Below are 18,210 nucleotides of genomic sequence, written 5' to 3'. Positions count from 1 at the left end.
TTTAAATAGATTTTTTTAATAGTATGTTTGATTCCACCCACCCCTGCTTTGGTATGATTTTGTGAGAGCTGGGGGTGTGTTAAGTTTCCATTTCAGGCTGCCATAGTGAGCAGTGTTATTTGAGGGTTAGTGCTTTTCAAATGCAATATTTAATAGTAGTCTTTAATAGTTAAACCAGCCCTAAGATTATAAAACACATTAGAATTCATAGAATAATAGGAATGGTGCTTGGGAGGGCTCTGGAGGACCTCAGTTAGGCTAAATCTGGCCTGGTGTGCAGCTTGAAGTGGGATGATCACCAGTGCTAGATCAGATGAGCTTGACTTGCTACTGAATGGTGGAAAACTCCAAGGAGAGAGACTTCTCAACTTCCCCAGGCAAGTGAATTCCATTTTGTCTGAGAACATTAATGCTTATGGCCCAGGACTAAAGCAGTTTGGGATTTAAGGTTAGGATTTTCCTGTCATGATGATACAGATGAGAAATGTGTATTCCTGTGGGGGGTATAACTCACTTGGATTTTCAGTGATTTGTGCTGATAAATCGTGTGTGTGAAAATACCTAGCATGGCTTTTTAAGTTACCATAGCTGCAGACTTCCCCAGGCTGTAGCTTAAGAATATTGGAATATTTGTCAAGAACAGTACTATTAGCAGTGTCTCAATGTGTAATAAACTCTGATTGAGGGGTGGCCAGCAGGGACAGGGAGTGATTGTCCCTCTCTACTCTGCCCTCGGGAGGCCCCAGCTGGAGTCCTGTGTCCAGGTCTGGAGCCCACAATACAAGAAAGATGTGGAACTGTTGGAGAGGGTTCAGAGGAGCCACAAAGATGATCAGAGGGCTGGAGCAGCTCCTCTATGAAGAGAGGCTGGGGGAGCTGGGCTTGTTCAGCCTGGAGAAGAGAAGGCTGTGGGGGGACCTCATTGCAGCCTCCCAGTACCTGAAGGGAACATACAAACAGGAGGGGAATCAACTTTTTAAAAGGGTAGACACTGACAGGACAAGGGGGAATGGATTAAAACTAAAGGAAGGCAGGGTTAGATTAGGTCTTAGGGGGAAGTTTTTTACAGAGAGGGTGGTGAGGTGCTGGAACAGGCTGCCCAGAGGGGTGGTGGATGCCCCATCCCTGGAAGTGTTCAAGGCCAGGTTGGATGTGGCCCTGGGCAACCTTGTGTAGCTCCAGGTCTGGAGGTTGGTGTCCCTGCCTGTGGCAGGGGGGTTGGAGCTCTATGATCTTTGGGGTCCCTTCTAACCCAGGCCATTCTATGATTCTATGACACAAAAGAGCATCCCTCTTCAGAGTAGAGTTCTCATGCAAATTCTCTGCTAAACCAAAGCTGGCTCTTCATCTAGGTATGCTCACAGGCAGAACTTGTGTCTATCCATAATCCATACAGACCTGCCTATAGACTTTGCCACGTAAAACTAGCATCACTTGGGTTAGCCTCCAACAAACGGGTGTGAGTTATGTTGCAAAGTGTCACCCTCAGGAAGAAGAACAAGGAGCTGCGATATACAGGGCCTGGGGTGGAATGTCACCTTCTCTGTGACTTGGACTTTGCAGGCTTCTTAGCAGCCCCCTGCCTGTGAAAGCCCAGGGCTCCCTAGCCCTACCACTGCCACAGGATTTAAGGATGTTCAGTATTTGACTGGATTGAGTCCTGAGCAAGGCGGCCTTACCTGCGCGTGTCAACCCGTGGATGTCGTTCTTTGGAAGGTAAAAACCATGCAATGCTGTACAAATGTGAAGGTTTATTGCCTTTTTTCTGTGTTTCTAGAAATAAAACCAAACAAATCACTCTTACTGTGGAGATGGCAAGGAGCAGAGTGTTGATTGGATGCAGAAACGTTACACTGAAAGGCTGAATGCCAGACCCATGCATGTAAATATGTTTAATGAGTACAGCTGTTGCTCGCAAACACTGGCTGTATATGACATATCCTGTACTTACAGAATACATCTCTATACACATTTATATGAGACTGAAAAGGCACTAGAGTTTCCCAAATAAAACACATACATATTTACAATGTAAAACCAAACATGAAGGTTGGGGCATCAGTTCAGGAAGATGTGCTGGAAGGGAAACTTTGAAAGTCACATGGGACGATAGAAACCAGTCTCTCACTGAAAGCCAGGGAATTAAAAAGTCCAGCTCCCATTTGTATCTTCAAAATCTCCCTCGATATGCTGGTCAGAGGTCAAAGAATGTGCGTAGCATAAGATTAATGAGTCTATATGTCTTCTAGCAGGAATAGCGTAGCCAGCAGAACTAGGGAGATGATCATTCCCCTGTACTCAGCTCTGGTGAGGCTGCACTTCAAATACTGTGTTCAGTTTTGGGGCTCTCACTACAAGAAAGACATCAAGGCCCTGAAGAGTGTCCAGAGAGGGTAATCAGGCTGGTGAAGGGTTTGGAACCACAAGTCTTGTGAGGAACAGCTGAGGGACCTCAGACTGTTTAGCCTGGAGAAGAGGAGGCTCAGGGGAGACCTCTGTAGCTACCTGAAAGGAGGTTGTGGTGAGCTGGGGACCAGCCTCTTCTCACAGATAAGTAGCCATGGGACAAGTTGCACCAGGGGAGGTTCAGGTTAGAAATTAGGAGAACTTTCTTCTCAGAAAGAGTGGTTGGGCATTGGAACGGGTTGCCCAGGGAGGTGGTGGAATCACTGGCCCTTGGGGTGTTAAAGGAAAGGTTGGATGAGGTACTTAGGGACATGGTTTAGCAAGTAATATGGGTGGTAGGGGGATGGTTGGACCAGATGATCTTGGAGGTATTTCCCAACCTTTATGATTCTATAAAGGAATGTATGGTACTGCAGCAAACTACATAGCATGAAGCGTCTTACAAAGCTGGAGAGCTTTCTGTAAAATCTGGCAGTCCCATTCGGGCTGTTCTTAAATTGTAGAAATTAATGAGTTCTTAAAATGCTGAGAATCTAAAAACATTCCTGTGCAAGGAGTGCCCAAGAAATCTTGGAGCTTTTTGTGGCAGAACGTGCCATCGGAATAAGGAATAAGGTAGGGTGGCCAGAGCCGATGGCCAGCCTGTCCTCCGCTCTTACCAGAGCGACCTTTCCACCTTCTTTGACTGAAAAGTTTATGGTTTAAGGAAATTGTTTGGGTTTTTTTAATCTCTTGAAAATACCTGTATGAGAAAGATACGATAGGCAGGAAAGCTGTTAAAATGAAGCTAAGGTAGTACATGCATGGAAAACATTAGGCTGTGTAGATATAAGGGGTAAAACTCCTATGGGGGGGTGTCTGTTAATGATTCTTAGCATTTGTGATCTCGTTGCCCTGGCTGTAAGTTTGAGGCGAGTGCACGTAGCTTTGTGGGTCCTGGTTTTAGCAGCTGTAAGAAACGCTGGGTACGTTTGCATGACCTTTATTTACAAAGGAAGTTAAAGCAACAGCCAGCAGTGTTCAAACCACTGCAGTGTCTGTGTCATGAGCCTGATGGTCGGTCTGTCCAGGGCAGATTTCATGTGAGAAGATTCACTTTCTTTTCGGAGACACAACTGCTTTGGTCTGATTGTCAGAGCAGCTACACCTCTAAAAGACAACAGCATCTGCTGTGCTGGGAATGATGGGTTGTCATTGTGTGCAAAAGCGTGCGTGCGTTCCAAGTCCTGCTAATCCAACCCCTCAGCAGCTGTGGATGTTGGTGTAAAGCACATGGCAGCAGAGACGCCTCTGGTGCTCCTGTTACTTGTCAAGGCCCCTGATTCCATCCAACTGAGTCTTGCTTTCCTGAAGTATTTCATCACTTCTGCACCGCAGATTTTACCATGGGGGATATTTATGCTGACCGGCTGCTCTGCAGAAACCATGATGGAGAGTTGGGCCTTCAGTGAGTGGTGAGTGCCCCCAGCTCCAGCTGTGTGTCCTTGCTCCTGCCCTGGAAGGTGCTGAGCCTGCTCCAAGGGCATGGCAGGCTGCAGGGTGCTGGACGCTGGGTGAAAGCAGAGTCAGTTGTACTTGGGTTGGCAGTGGAGCTGCTATCTCATGGTAGAAGCTCCTTTTTACTTCATCCCAAAGTTTTTGGTGTGATATCATCAGTAACTCGAATATAAAGTCCTTACAACTGCTTTATCAGCTGGTGAGCATCCTGCTATTCACTAAAACCAGATGACCTACGCTTTTCCTGAAAGCAAGTACAATTACTGGTGGCTTTACAGGCTGCAGTGGGTTCTCAGGCTGTACAGACCAGTCATCCCCCAACTACCTCAGAGAAAAGAAGCTTCTACAGGAGTGGTTTTATTCTTTTCATAGACACTCCATTGTCTTCTCTGGAATATTTTGCAGAGAAACCTGTTTCCTCTCCCAAGGAAACTCAAGAGCAGAACTCACCAACCCAACCAAGGAGATCCAAGGAGAGCTCCTGTGTTTCCCAGAGGATTTGATTAGCACTGCAGGAAGTCTGGCTTTTGTTTCTTCCTTAGTAAACACACACTGCCAGCCATATGTTAAAAAGATGGTCAGCACAGCTTGGAAAGATTTCTTTGTTTTAAATATGATTGACACAAAGCTCCAGTCTGAAAGTCCTCCTCCCTGGGCCCGTCAGCCCAGTGTGCATTAAGCAGTGGGAGCGAGCTGTAGCCATCCATAACCTTGCTGATGTGTTTGCAGTACTGCATAGCTTGTGTGTGTAATGACCATTTCTGACCTCATCCTGCAAAAACACAAGTATTGGCATATTCTCATGTTTCTTGGTACTGATTGTGGTCAGTCTGCTGAGTTGAGAGATGGAGGCATGCACACAGGTGCCTAGAGAATTCGGATTTCAGGGGCACAAAACAGAGGATGCACCATATATAAGCAGCTGGTGATTACAGTCACTCATTCAAATAGTTGACAGTGGCCTGTGAGGCACAAGAAGGAACATAGCACAGCTTTAAATAAGTATAAAATTTTAGCTTGTATGTCCTGTATTTTGCTGGAATGTGAAACTCGCACAGTTAGTTTTGCTGCAGATGAGTGGCATCTAATGAATACAAAATTAAATCCTCTCCCTGCCAATCAAAACAGCTCCCCATTTTCTTCCTGTGAGACTGTACTTGCAGTTAATGTCACAACGCTCTTTGTCACCACAGAGGTCACCTGTATTTATGAAAAAATGGACCAGTATATCAAGTTAAATAGAATGTATGCGCCAGGGAAGATAATCCTGGAGTACTTGTCGATGGCGTGAGTGTCGATGCGCATGCTGACGTACCGCGGGTTTTTCCTCCTGCCCGAGCCCCGCTCTGAGCCCAGCGCCAGCTGCACCATCATTCGATCCTGTTTGTCCCCGTTCTCGGACACGTAGTGACCCAGTTCGTTCACGTCCCCGTCGTTGTAGCTGCCGTCCATCATCATGGGTCGGGGCTGAGGTAGGCTGCACGCACAGGGAAGCTGTGGACACAGGTAAGCGCAGGGTGATTCGGGGTTGTACACAGACATCCCCTAGACATAGGGGGTTGGACTTGATGTTCTCTTGAGGTCCCTTCCAACCCCTACAATTCCGTGAATCCCTTTTCTCCCTACAAAAGCAGAGGGGACGAGCCTGGGGAATTCAGGCTGCTGGGACACAAAAGGGAGAAAGAGAGGATGGAGCTGGGCAACTGCTTTTTGCATCTCTAATTTCATGTCTGCAAGACACCATGCAGTGAGGGAGAGAGTGGGGGGGTCTCTGTGGAAAAGCTCATTTGGCCAAAGCACTGGTGTCATGATGTTAATAAAGGTTGCACAAAGCTGCATTGGAGATAGCAAACCTCACCTTGTCCCGCAGTTTCCTCTCCTTCCTCTCCTGCACCGTGGTCAGGTAATTCACTGCTGCGTATTCCAGCACCGAGAGGAAGACGAACACAAAGCTGACCCACAGGTAAATGTCCACTGCTTTGATGTAGGAAACACGGGGCATGGAGGCGTTCACCCCAGTGATGATCGTAGACATGGTCAGCACAGTCGTTATCCCTGGGAATAAATACACCAGCAGAAAGCTTGTAAGGCACTTCCAATCTTGACTCTTCATCACGAATACGGCTGTTGTTTCCTGACGTACCTTGCATACTGTTTTTCATGTCTGAGTGCCAGGTGGGTTTCACTGTCTGAGGAGGCCCTGATTTTGTACTGGGGTTGTTCTCACCAGAAAGATCAGAAGGTGAGAAGAAGCTCTAGTTCTGGTCTCAGGCTGTTCCCAGCCTGCTTCCCCACCACACCACCAGTTCCCACCCCATGGACAGGTCTTTGTCCCTGTGCTGGCTGCGCCCCATCTCTGGGATCAGGACAGAGGGGATGTTCAAGTAACTCAGCTTTTAGTTCACTACCTCTTCCAGCACAGACACAAGTGAAGCCTGTCTGCCTCTGCTACTGGTACCTACAGCAAGTTCCCCAAGCGTGTGTTTTCTGTCTGCTCCTGGGAAACCCTGCTTTTTGGGAAGCCACCAGCCAGCTCCTACGCCTGGTCTGTGCCTTCCCCAGGGCAAGAGCAGGGACTAATGAGGCACCACAGGGCATTGCTGCCCACTTACACTAGGGGCGAGCACAAGGAGCACGTCAGCCAGGGCAGGAGCTCCTGTAGTTCAGTGTTATCCTGGCACTCTTATTTCAGGGGCTAATTATGTCATATTAATCATCACTTCGAAAGTTGAAATGGTGTATATAGGCACAAAGAGCAGCATTCACAGGAGTACCTCCATGCTAAATCTCTGTTATGCCTCTATATATCCTCACCACTGATAAAGGCAGGGCCTCATCTACCAAAAAGCCATGGCCCAAACATGCTTCTCTTAATGATGTCAAAAGGCAGTTGATGCTGTTTCTAAATACAGACACGAATAACTGCCCCACTGCCATCTCTGTTATGCTTCTATATACCCTCACCACTGAGAAATAAGATTTTAACAAGACATGAAATCCTGAAGTCTGTTCCCTGGAATAAGCTTGGGCCCAAAGTCTGCAGAAAGCACAAGCAGCACCGACTAAGGACAAAGCATCCATGTTAGAAGGAGTTTTATGTCCATGTCATAGTTCTGCTCCCGTGGTGACTCTGCTGACAGACAGTTTCATCTGTCTGAAAGATGCTGTGAAAGGGGAAGCTGAATCCCTCACATTGCACTGTAAACTTAGAAAACAAGTTGAACAGCACAGCTGGCTGACCGCGTTACCTCCACCCTCCCTCCTCGGGCAAAACTCAACAGCCCGAGTTTGGGTCAGGGCTGCTAATAGTGATTTGCACCTCCTTGCTCGCTGAGGTTTCTGAAGGATACTGGCACTCTGGCTCTACAGGTGCCCCGTCTTGCTCTGCAAACAGCAGTAAGAGCAGAGCTGGGTGTCTGCTCTCTGCTTTGCACCGCATGCCGCTGTCACTTACACAAGCAGGGAAGGCAATTGGCTCAGCACCACAAGGTGCATTTGCAGCATGACCAGCCCCCTTCCTGGGGGACATATGTGTGGCACAGCTAATTTCTGTGCCACAAGGCAGCGTGGGGCAGTGCACAGCACAGGGGATGGTGGTCAGGGCTGCAGTGTCAGGAATCATCTGTTACGTCTGCTGGCAAGAAGATTGTTTTACCTAACGGGACTCTTGCAGGAACTGCTCGGCGGTCAATCCAGAAGGACACCCAGGACAACATGACCATCAGAGTGGCAGGGAAGTAGGTTTGGAGCAAGAAGAAGAAGATGTGTCGGCGTAAAGTGAAGTTTATGTAGAGGCGATTGTACCACCCTGTGAAACAAAGAGAAGGAAAAAGAGAAGTCGCACCAACATCAAACTGCTTCAGGTAAGGTGACATTACATCAGGGAGTGCAATGACCAGCTGATGACCACAGATCTTTGCAATTTACAGAAAAGACTCTTTACCAAACCAATTATCAAAGTCAAAGTGTCTCTTGGGACCGTGTCTTCCAGAGAAGATAATATAACCTATGTGTTCAGAGAGTTTAATTCATGCTAAGGCTTGGTGTGACCTTTAAGAGGGACTGTCTTTTCCAGACTACATAAACATCAAGATGAAAGTCTGTGGCAGGTACAGCAACCTCAGCATAGAAGAGTCAGGTCTGATGGGCCACAAGGAGATCTCCTGATGGACAGTTCTCCATGGCCAAGGTCAAGAGGGATGGTTTACACCCCTTCTTGCCCAAGCCCACTCTCTGGCAGGCACTCTGGTACCCACCTGTGCTGCTGTAAAAGGCGAGCTTCGTGGTGGTGTGAAACTCCTGGATCAGGAACTGGGACAGTGATATCCTCTCATCTGTTTTTAGGGAATCGTTCCCATTCTTCCAGTAGAGCATGAGGTCATCTTCAGTATAGGCATCTAGGAGAGCAGAGCAAACCTCAGTGCAGTGCACTGAGTGCACTGAATGCACTGAATGCACTGAATGCAGGATTCACACTCCCAGCCCAGGCAGGGTGAGCCCATGTTGTGCTGAGAGCCACGCCAATGGCTCTAGTGAGCATTGTTACAGCCCTCAGGCCTGATGCATTTTGTAAACTCTTCTGTTTCTCTAGTCACACTTTTGCACACAAAAATGCTGTCAGGTAACCCACTGCATCAGAACTTGAAAAACTGCCCCCTATAAATCTCATAAAATCAGGAGTGGAAAGGAGATTTAGAGGAAAGAGCCTGCTTGGGGTAACGCAAGGAACAGTCTACCAATGGTATGAGACATGCAGGAGGAAGAGTTCTTGGGTGAGATTTCTGCCTGTGATGCACACATGAATCCTACAAGTCTTGATTTTTAAATACATGTGAAAAGAGTATCATTAGTCCTTCCAGATGGGTTTAGGAGCAGCTCTTTCCCAACAGGGAGGAAAAAACACCCACATGTGAATGCATTAAAGCAAAATTAAGATTATAATTTCTTACTGCAAGTTTAAAAGGGGGAAGAAAAGAGCTGCTATAAAGCTAAAAGTCTGAAATGTTGTATGAAATCTGGCCAACTCATATGTGCGCCATACTTGGGACAAAGGAGCTGCATGTGGATATAAGCTGGGTTTATCTCAAATAGGGGCAAGAAGTATAAGGGGAAGGTGATTAATGTCACTGCCCCATCATGGTTTTGTGCTCACTGTGGATAAGTGGATGATACACGTGAAGGGCATAGAGCCATTTATTTATTTGTTTGAGGTACCTGGGCAAGTGGGTGCTGCTGGAGACTGCTGACCTGTAGGCAAGCAGCCCAGGTCCTCTGGGGACTGGGTGTCAGTGAGGCAGCCTGTCTGGCTGCCAGGGGCACTGGCAAGACAGCGCTCACAGCTGGCTTTTCAAAAACACTGTGTTGTTGCAAACACCATTTCATTGCAGTCAAAAAATACGGGGAGGGAGTTTTTCTTACTGTTGAAGCCTGCTCCCTTTGGTTAGGGCTCCCATGAACGTAGCAGCAGTTTAATTATTATCAATATAATTGCATACAGGTTGGGTGCCCATGGGGCACAGCCCTCGGCTCCCCTGCAGCTCTGCTTTACTTACAGCTTTCAATCTCCAGGGAACACGTCTGTGTGTCCAGGGGAAAGCGACTGAAATCCATGTTACACATTGCTGTCACTGTGACTCTAGGAATAATAAAAAACACTCCATTAAAAACCCGTCTTCTTATGTGGCTGAAAAACAGTAAACCTGTGAGTTTAGGGTTTTTATTAAGTAACTACCTGGCCAGTTGCAGTCTTCTGATAAAAAATACCTTCCATTCTGCTAATGCCATTCCACTTCCTTTAAAGCCTTTTTTTTCCCCCCACTAAACTAGTCCTAGATGACTAGAAAGCTAGGCTATTACAAATTACTGCTAGACAACAAAAATGTTGGGGAAGAAAATGGGAAGGGACAGAGAGGGCACCTCTTCCTCTTTAACTCTCAACTAACACCTGTCTGCAGAGGTCTGTGCTTTCAATGGATGCTTTATATGATAAAATAATTTACATTTATCAAAGCCACCCTAGTGCCATGAGAGATGCTGGTAGTTTTCTACACCCACTATGGATTTCCAGGTGCTCCAGGAGAACCTGGTGATCACACCTGGCTACCAGCCACCAGACAGCACAGGCAGTGGCCCAAGTGAGGGCTGGAGATGATATGCCACAGAGACCACTGACATGATCTGCCTCAGCACTCAAAAAGATCTGGTCTTGCTATAGTCTGATTACCTCATTTTTGATAGCATAATTTTGTGTCTGCACTGGAAGTGCCCATAAATCCTGACTGAGCTGTCCTGAACTCCGGGGAAGTAAATGAAAACAGAAGTATAAGTCACAATGGGGAAAGATGTAGTGAATTATAGCCAGGCTAATGGTAGACAGACGTCTGTCACGTAATGATAAAGACAAGATGCAGTCCCTTATGTTGGCAGCCCTTTAGCATGTGCTGCTTTGTGCTGGCACCACTTTCCTATCTGGGTTTAGTCTTTGAGTGAAATCGCTTGGCTCAGATTTGTTGCTTGGGTGCCAGCGAGGTCTACAGTGGTTTCCAAGACAAGGCAAAGTCTGGCAAAGATGCTTAAATAGACAAATCCTGAGGAAAAAAATATAATCCACGGGCAAAGGCATTCATCAAAGACAGGCAGGCAGTAATGACCTGTTTGGTCTGAAGGGGAGATCAGTGTTCATCCTTCCCCAGCTCTCACAAAGCTCTCCAACCTGCAGTCACCACTGAATAGAAACTCCAAAACTCTTGTCAATTTGCTTTTCAACATGTTCACCACCAGTTTGTGCAGGGTAATTGTTTAAGCACAGGGCTGTAACTGGCAGCATCTAAGGAGTTTGCTACTCTTCTGTTCCCATCTTCTTTGGACAACCATAAATACTTGCAATGCATGTGAACTTGCATCATGAAACTAAATGAAAGAGTATGTAAGCATGTGTGATATATCTGAACATTATGTCATTTTATAGTCCTTTTTTTGTTGTACTAAGGACCTGAGAAAACTTTCCAGAGGGCTAAGGAAGATCTGAACCTTATCTAACATGCTGAGTGGAGAAAAAGTTCTAAAAATGAGACAGTAGACACTGTTCAGGCTGCGAATTCCAATGCACAGTAAGGTAAAAATATCAGAGAACAAGAAGATTCTTGTCAAACTGATATCCCACAGGGAATCAAGAATTGCTTCATAAAATCATAAAACACCTTGTCAGGCTGTGAAGCTCATCTCCTCTCCTCTCCTCATGGCAGGCTCAGCTCTACCTCTGTTAGTCCTAACTTCACTGTCTAACTTGCCCTTAAAGACCTCCACAGCCTTCCCAAGCAACGGAAACATTCAAGGTCACGCTTGATGATGCTCCGAGCAATCTGACCTAGTTAAAGGTGTCCCTGCTTACTGCTGGGGGGTTGGACTAAATGACCTTTAAAGGCCCCTTCCAACCTAACACATTCTATGACTCTATATGCTATGCAACCTCAGCATTAGTTATATCGATGCATCTTGCTGATACTGACCTCCTGTTTGGTAGGTTTTCCTTTTTTTTTTTTTGTCCTTCAGAACACATTATCTGTCATCTGATGTTTTGTTTATTTATCATGTATTTTTCTATTTCATTGTTGTGGAGGTAACGTTGACATTCTTGCATCAGAAATTGTACAGAAATTTCCTCTCTAAGAGTTTTTTTAGCAGTCATTTGGCAATAACTATTTTCTGACTGGATGGAGCTGAAGCCAAGGAAAAACAGAAGCACTGATTTTAGTTTCTTTTGGAGATTCGTAGTTGCTCCTCACTTAGCATCTCCCAGTATGAAAATGTTACTCATTAGAAAGAAAAAAAAATCCTTGTCTAATAATTCTCAGACTTAGATCAGCAATGTTCCTCTCAAAGCTGATCGACCAGCTGGAAAATAAGGGAGAAAGCCAGGGTTGGGATCACCCCTTAAACTAGAGGACAAAACAAAGTTTACCCAAAAGGTTCCCTTCGAGGAGGTTTCATACATTTCACATGAAATGTGAGCAGAAAGCAGGAAGAGTAATTTTTGGGTTGCTCCAGCCACACACATGAGTCACCAGGAGCTATGTATTTATCCCTTCATGTGCTGAAGGATGCTTCATCTGTTTTGTCGCTTATCATAAAGCTAAAGTGTCACTGAATATAATTCATACTTCTTCATAATTACCTATAAGAATAGAAGTTGCACATTTTGCTAGCCCCGGAGACTTCACTGTACTCATTCTTTTTTATGGGAGGGGTTTTTTCAGTATGAAGTAAAGCAAGAGCACAGACAGGACTCAAACTGCTTGCTTTCTCACACCACCAATAGCTCATGTCGACTGAACGCAGCTTTACCTGAGGCTATAAAGTACCTTCCCATCTGGCTGGACGCGGAGCATGACGTTGTCTGTGGTGGTGTCATGGATGAAGGAACGCTTGGAGTGGACAAAGAACATGTCAGGGACCCAGATCTTCTTCACCAGCCTGCCATCAAAGGTCATGCTTTGGTTGTTGGTACTGGGGAAGGACAGCCTCTCGTCTTTCCAGTAGTGCCTCAGATAAAGCGTCATGGTGAAGTCCTGCAACAAACAGGCTTATGTCACAACTTACCCATGATCAGCTTAGCAGTGATTTCTCCTCTCTGGGACAAGCCACGAGCTGTAAAGCACCATTCCTGCAGGTACATCCTCTCCCTGAGCTGCAGTGGGCATGATTGGCTGCACCTTGTTTATCCTTAGGTCAGACCAACTTACTGTGTTCAGAAATCAGGGTCCATCCAGGTGATGAATCCACCTCTGAATTGCAAATGTTGCATTTTGGTGCCTGTGAGCTGCTCTGGGGATCAAAAGGCGGACATACTGAGGGAGTGGTAGGTGGAGAGCGCTGCTGATCACTTAATCCCCCTTCCATATGATGCTGCATTTCTGGAGCCAACAGTGAAGGAGAATGTGCTGCCTGCACTGCCCTCCATGCAGCTCCAGCAGCTGCACGCTGCAGTGGGAGCTCTTCCTCCAGCACAGCCACTGAAATCTTTTTGACTCGGTATTTGACTGAGAATTTGTTTTCTCTTTCTCCCCATATATTGTTCTCAAATCTGAGACGTGCTCCTTCTCTTTGATCTCTGTTGGGAATCAGACCCCAGAGGCACTTGGGTTTGCCTTTTTCATTCAAGGGAAGCCCTCACTGATGGGCCACTCTGCCAGTGCCTCATCACCCTAATAGTAAAGAATTTCTTCCAAATATCTAATCTAAACCTACCCTCTTTGAGCTTGAAGCCATTGCCCCTTGATGAACAGTCCCTGTCCCACTTTCCTGTAAGACCGCTTTAAGTATTGGTAGGCTGCAATTAGGTCTCCCCGAAACCTTCTCTTCTCCAGACTGAACAAGACCAACTGTCTTCATAGGAGCGTTGCTCCAGCCCCCTGACCATCTTCATGACCTCCTCTGGACCCACTCCAACAGCTCTAGGTCTTTCCTGTACTGGGGACCCCAGAGCTGGACACATCCCTGGCAGTGTTCAAGGCCGCCAGGTTGGATGGGGCTTTGAGCAACCTGGTCTAGTGAAGGCGTCACTGCCCATGGCAGTGGGGTGGAACTAGATGATCTTTGGGGTCCCTTCTAACCCAAAGAATTCTATGATTCTATCTGAAGATAAGCTCACACACCAGTGTCTATAAGCATGGTATCTTTGGTGTAGCATAATATATTGCCCATGAACTGAAGGGATTGTCTGAGACTCACCAGTCTGTCTTGGTGTCTGGGATAGAGGAAACCAGATGGGTTTGGAGTGTTCTGTCTTTTACAGTCATTTGACACTTTCCAAGTATTTTGAAGTACTGGGATTTTTTGCAGTCTTTTTTCTGTGCAAGTGATTTGTTAGTTGCCACCTGTGCTATTATTACACTGGAGGCCAATATAATTCTTGGAAATGTTCTACATCGCATCCAGCTGAAGCTCCCAAAGCCACTGACCATATAATTTCTTCCTTTTCATATGATATATCTATAGCATTCTTTAACATTTTCTCCCCATATTCAAATTTAAATAATACTGTTTTGGGAAACCTTTTACATTGGTGCTGTGTGTTAATGTGTCCTTTAAACAGTATATAAATTGGCAGACCTTTGGTCTTCCACAAGAAGTCAGTGCCTCATTTTTTTGCATAAAGTGGCATGTGTGGTTTCTGTGAAAAAATCAAGTGTTGTCAGCTTTCATTAGGAAACATTTATTAATGCTAGTTTTGGGCTATTGAACTGGGAGCCCCTTTATTTTACAGCACATCATCTGAAAATCCCCCAAGCAACAACCTTATAATATCTCCCTCTTCTCGTGGTCCATTTCTCAGAGACACAATTAGCTCTCCCATTAAGTTTGCAAATGCATCTCCAGTCCTGGGTAACAATCTGTTTTTTCCTGTCTTCCCATCTTTCTTCCAGGGAAAACAGCTGCCCCACACATCCTGCAGAAGGTCTGTTAACTTCAGGGTCAGTGGCCCACAATAGGTACTTAGATTAATTAATTGAACAAAAAGACTCCGGTTTGTGAGATCCTAGTGAAGTTTTATAACATCCTCTGTTATTTTACCACTTTCTTGCAAATAGACAGAAAGGAGGAGAAGAGAAAAAAGGAAGATTGATATATCTAACTCCTCAGGCTTAAATTTAGGACAGAGGGCCCATCTGATGTCACCAATGTCTTGTCATCTAAAAAGCAACTAATGATCTTGCAAAGCACTGCAGCCTTTTGCTATAAAGCTGCACAAGTCAAACAGAATTGATTTTAACAATATAAAGTCTTCTCCATCATTATTTTATGAACACCCAAAATTGACCCTGAATGTTTTTTTCTTTACCCAAGGCTGGGGTGCTTTTCCCATGTTGCTGGGTGCTGCTGCATGATGTTAGATGAAGAGCAGGGCCAGTATTCAGAAAAGAGGGAAAGTCATCCAAACTCATAATATTTGCTTAAAAAAATGAGTAAGTTTGTTGGTTTAGGTGGGGTTTTTTTACATCAAAGTGCTCAATGCTAAGTTCTTTCTCTTTGCTTTCAAGTCCTAGTGCTTTTCAGGGGCTCTTTGGTCACCTTCACAAGCTTCCTCCTCAACCAGAAGCGCTGGGACTATCCCAGGAGAGGTGAAAGCTCCGTGTTCCCTGAGCTGGGTGCTCTTGGGGTGCCAAGAGCACCAGGGACAGGAGTGGCAGCTGGAGGGCTCCTCAGGGCTGGGGCAAATGTGTGCCCTGGTGTGCCTCAGCACTGCAACCCTGCTGTACTCTGCAAGGGATCCGCCGACTTCATATATCCCAGAAAGCCAGAATAGCTGCAGTGAGAGGAGTGTGGTGTGCAACCAGGGTGGCTGCTGAAACCCCAGCTGTGCTCTCACACAGCCACACTCCTGGCTTACACATTGGAGGAGGTCACGTGCAGGGTCTTTAACCCTGTGACTGTTAATTAGGAGTGCAGAGGAGCTGGGGCTTTCTGTGAGAGCTTTCAATAAAAGTATCAAACAGCTCTGAAGTACTGATTGCTATTTTGGAGAAGTATTCTGTAATATTTAATGTTTTAAAATTTTAATATTTTTTTCCTCTTCCAGAGCAAAAGCTGAGCTGCTGAGATGCTCTGGAGATGCTCTAATGGGGTACATCTGACAAGTTCTGGGCTTTGAAAGGGTGAATAAAATTGGTGTAGATCTTGCAATGTACATGCAGGGCCATCTCCTGTTCCCCTTCTGTGCTCCTGCTCTCCTGCACAGGCTGTTGCTTACATGTCATGTATATATGTATAATGTTCCCATGAAAAATCTCCTGCAGAAATCATACCTTACTTTCAGCTGTGTTTTGTGATTAAAAAAAAAAAAAAGCTCCTCTGGCATAGGATCAATAGAAGTACTTGTCAGCAGATTCAGATTAAACCCAAATCTACATCCTGGAAGCTGAGTGTACATTCTAGGAGGTATTCAAACCCCATGGACGCAAACCCAGGCAGACTGCTCTATACAGCCCTGCTGTTAGCAGGGATTTGGGCTAGCTGGTCTCCTGAGGTCCCATCTGACCTTGCCCCTTCCGTGACTCTTACCATGTCCACTTCAGAAATGCTGTCCAGACTTTCAACTTGGACATCCACCCCAACGGGAATTGCAGGGCCTGGGGGGAAAAATTAAAAACTGAGGAAGTATAAATGTGGAGAGTCAAAGTAATCCTCTGACTTTAATGTCTTAGAAATAAAAATAGATGTTCCATCTGAAATAGAAAGAACAGTAAAACAACTGAAAATAGAAACTATTGGAATGCATAACAAAAATCTCCTGATAACACTCAAAATCAACAATAAGACTGACCTATCACTGACTTTCTTTATTGCACCAACCCACACATGTCCCTTCAAAATTTAAAAGCCCTCTCTCTAGCTCTCAGGCTCAGGGCTCACCAGCCTGATGCCCAGCACAGCACCTATTCACATGCAGAGCTTCAGCGGTGCAGCCAAAGGGGATGTGGGAGTATTACTCCAACTTTTCCCTCAATTTTTATGCTCCTTTCTTGGGCTAACAACACCCGTGATTGCTTCTCTAAGTACTTGGCTTTCACTCAGTGCTCAGCTGTGGGAAGGACAGGGTGATGGGAGGGGATGTATTACAGGACTTAGATATGTGTCACTGAGTCTGGGGCTCCCAGGAGGAAAAGTCGTGCCATGATGATAGAATCACAGAATCACAGAATGGGTTAGGTTGGAAGGGACCTTTAAAGGTCATCTGATCCAACCCCCTGCAGTAAGCAGGGACACCTTTAACTAGGTCAGATTGCTCAGAGCTTCATCAAACCTGACCTTGAATGTCTCCAAGGATGGGGCCTTCACAACCTCTCTGGGAAACCTGTTCCAGTGCCTCACCACCCTCATAGCAAAGAACTTCTTTCTAATATCTAATCTAAACCTACACTGCTTTAGTTTAAAACCATTGCCCCTCGTCCTATCACTACGTGCCCTTACAAGCAGTCCCTCTCTAGGAGGGGATCCTCCATAATAGGGATCTGGATCTTTATATTTTTTTCCTCCTCCAGACTTTGACTAGCCCCTCAGATACCCCTGGCAATTACAATACAGGAGATCTGTGAAGATAAATAGTGCTCACGTTAGTGGGCTGCTAGGAAACTGAAACCTTTTTAAATTAATTGAACATGCTGGTATGTGGTATGCTAAGCAGTTAGCAATAAAATCTTCTTCCATCGGAGTATATAATGGTATCCTGGATTTGAATGACCATCTGTCAGCCAGAAAGGGTAGATAAATTACAACATTCTCTAATCCGATGGGTCGAAAGAAAACATGTTTCTCCTTCATCCATTTCCCTGAAAGCTTAGGTTGCTCTAGCACACTGCTGCAGGGCTGTGAGCAAGCCTTCACACACAGCAGCCAGAAGATTTTCTTCTGGGTTATAAACGAACCAGCCAGGTCAGTAAGCATGGTACTTGAGTTGATTATGCATACACATCACCATAATAAGATAACATACGGTGGGTTTGCAGATTTTTATCAGAAGAAAGTATCACTGAATACCAGGAATATTATGGCCTGTAATCAAATTTCCATGCCTTTGACTACTCTATTTGGTCACCCAAGGAGGAGGCTATATTGCATTGCACCCCAGTCCCCCTTAGCATGTCACGAATTCGTAACACAAAATAAATTAGAGACAGAAAAGGCTCTGATTGTCAGTCTGCCCATTTGCCTGACTACATGTCACAGTAGAAGTGACAGTGTAATAGAGGAGCAGTAACAAATGCACAGTTCTCATACCTCCAAAACCTGGTCTCATGCTGAAGTCATGGTCATCTATTCGCAGCAGCTGCTCTGACTTCGTCAGGGGAGATTTGGTGATGTCAGGGCTTCGTTTTAGGATTGGGCTACCAGGAAAAGAGAAGCACAGCTGTGAGTCCTAAGCAGCGCCTGCGGGAAGTACGTGCTTGAGTCACTCCATTGCCCCTTAGACCAGAACCACGCGATTGCTCGCAGTGGTTGGCAGCGTCTTATGGGAAAAACGAAAAGATTCCTGCACTCAACATACAGCTTGGGCACTCTGGCACTGGGAAATCAGCTGTTTGGCAGTATTTCATCTCTGTGAAATTCTCTCTGCTTACAGCCCAGTTAGGAGACGGTCGTTCCAAACTGTGGGCTGAAGGGATAGCGTGTGTGGATAAGTGGGGAAATGGAAGCGGGGGCGGAGGGGGGTGGGGAGAGCATTTCTGACATTGAGTTATGACATGGCGTGAGGCCAGGAATTAGGGAAACAATATATCAAATAAGCTACTGGCTTCTGCCCAGGAACAA

At 45.8% G+C, this 18,210-nt stretch overlaps 1 protein-coding gene across 1 annotated transcript; it reads right to left on the bottom strand.

Annotated features, from left to right (window-relative positions):
• Positions 1-5,109: 5,109 nt before the first annotated feature.
• Positions 5,110-17,734, bottom strand: LOC311190063 (gamma-aminobutyric acid receptor subunit rho-1; the record flags this gene model as incomplete). The annotated part of the gene is made up of 8 exons (XM_084261913.1): positions 17,680-17,734; positions 15,964-16,031; positions 12,247-12,470; positions 9,456-9,538; positions 8,160-8,300; positions 7,559-7,711; positions 5,762-5,958; positions 5,110-5,397 (listed from the first exon to the last, which is right to left on the bottom strand). Exons 1-8 carry the CDS (start codon positions 17,696-17,698, stop codon positions 5,110-5,112), a joined length of 1,173 nt encoding a protein of 390 aa, XP_084118039.1. The 5' UTR covers positions 17,699-17,734.
• Between the last annotated feature and the right edge of the window lie 476 nt (positions 17,735-18,210).

This window comes from Gallinula chloropus (assembly GCF_964237585.1).
Source record: "Gallinula chloropus genome assembly, chromosome: 3".
NCBI lineage: Eukaryota > Metazoa > Chordata > Aves > Gruiformes > Rallidae > Gallinula > Gallinula chloropus.
Note: the sequence above shows the minus strand (reverse complement) of the source record. Positions and strands in the feature narration are given on the sequence as shown.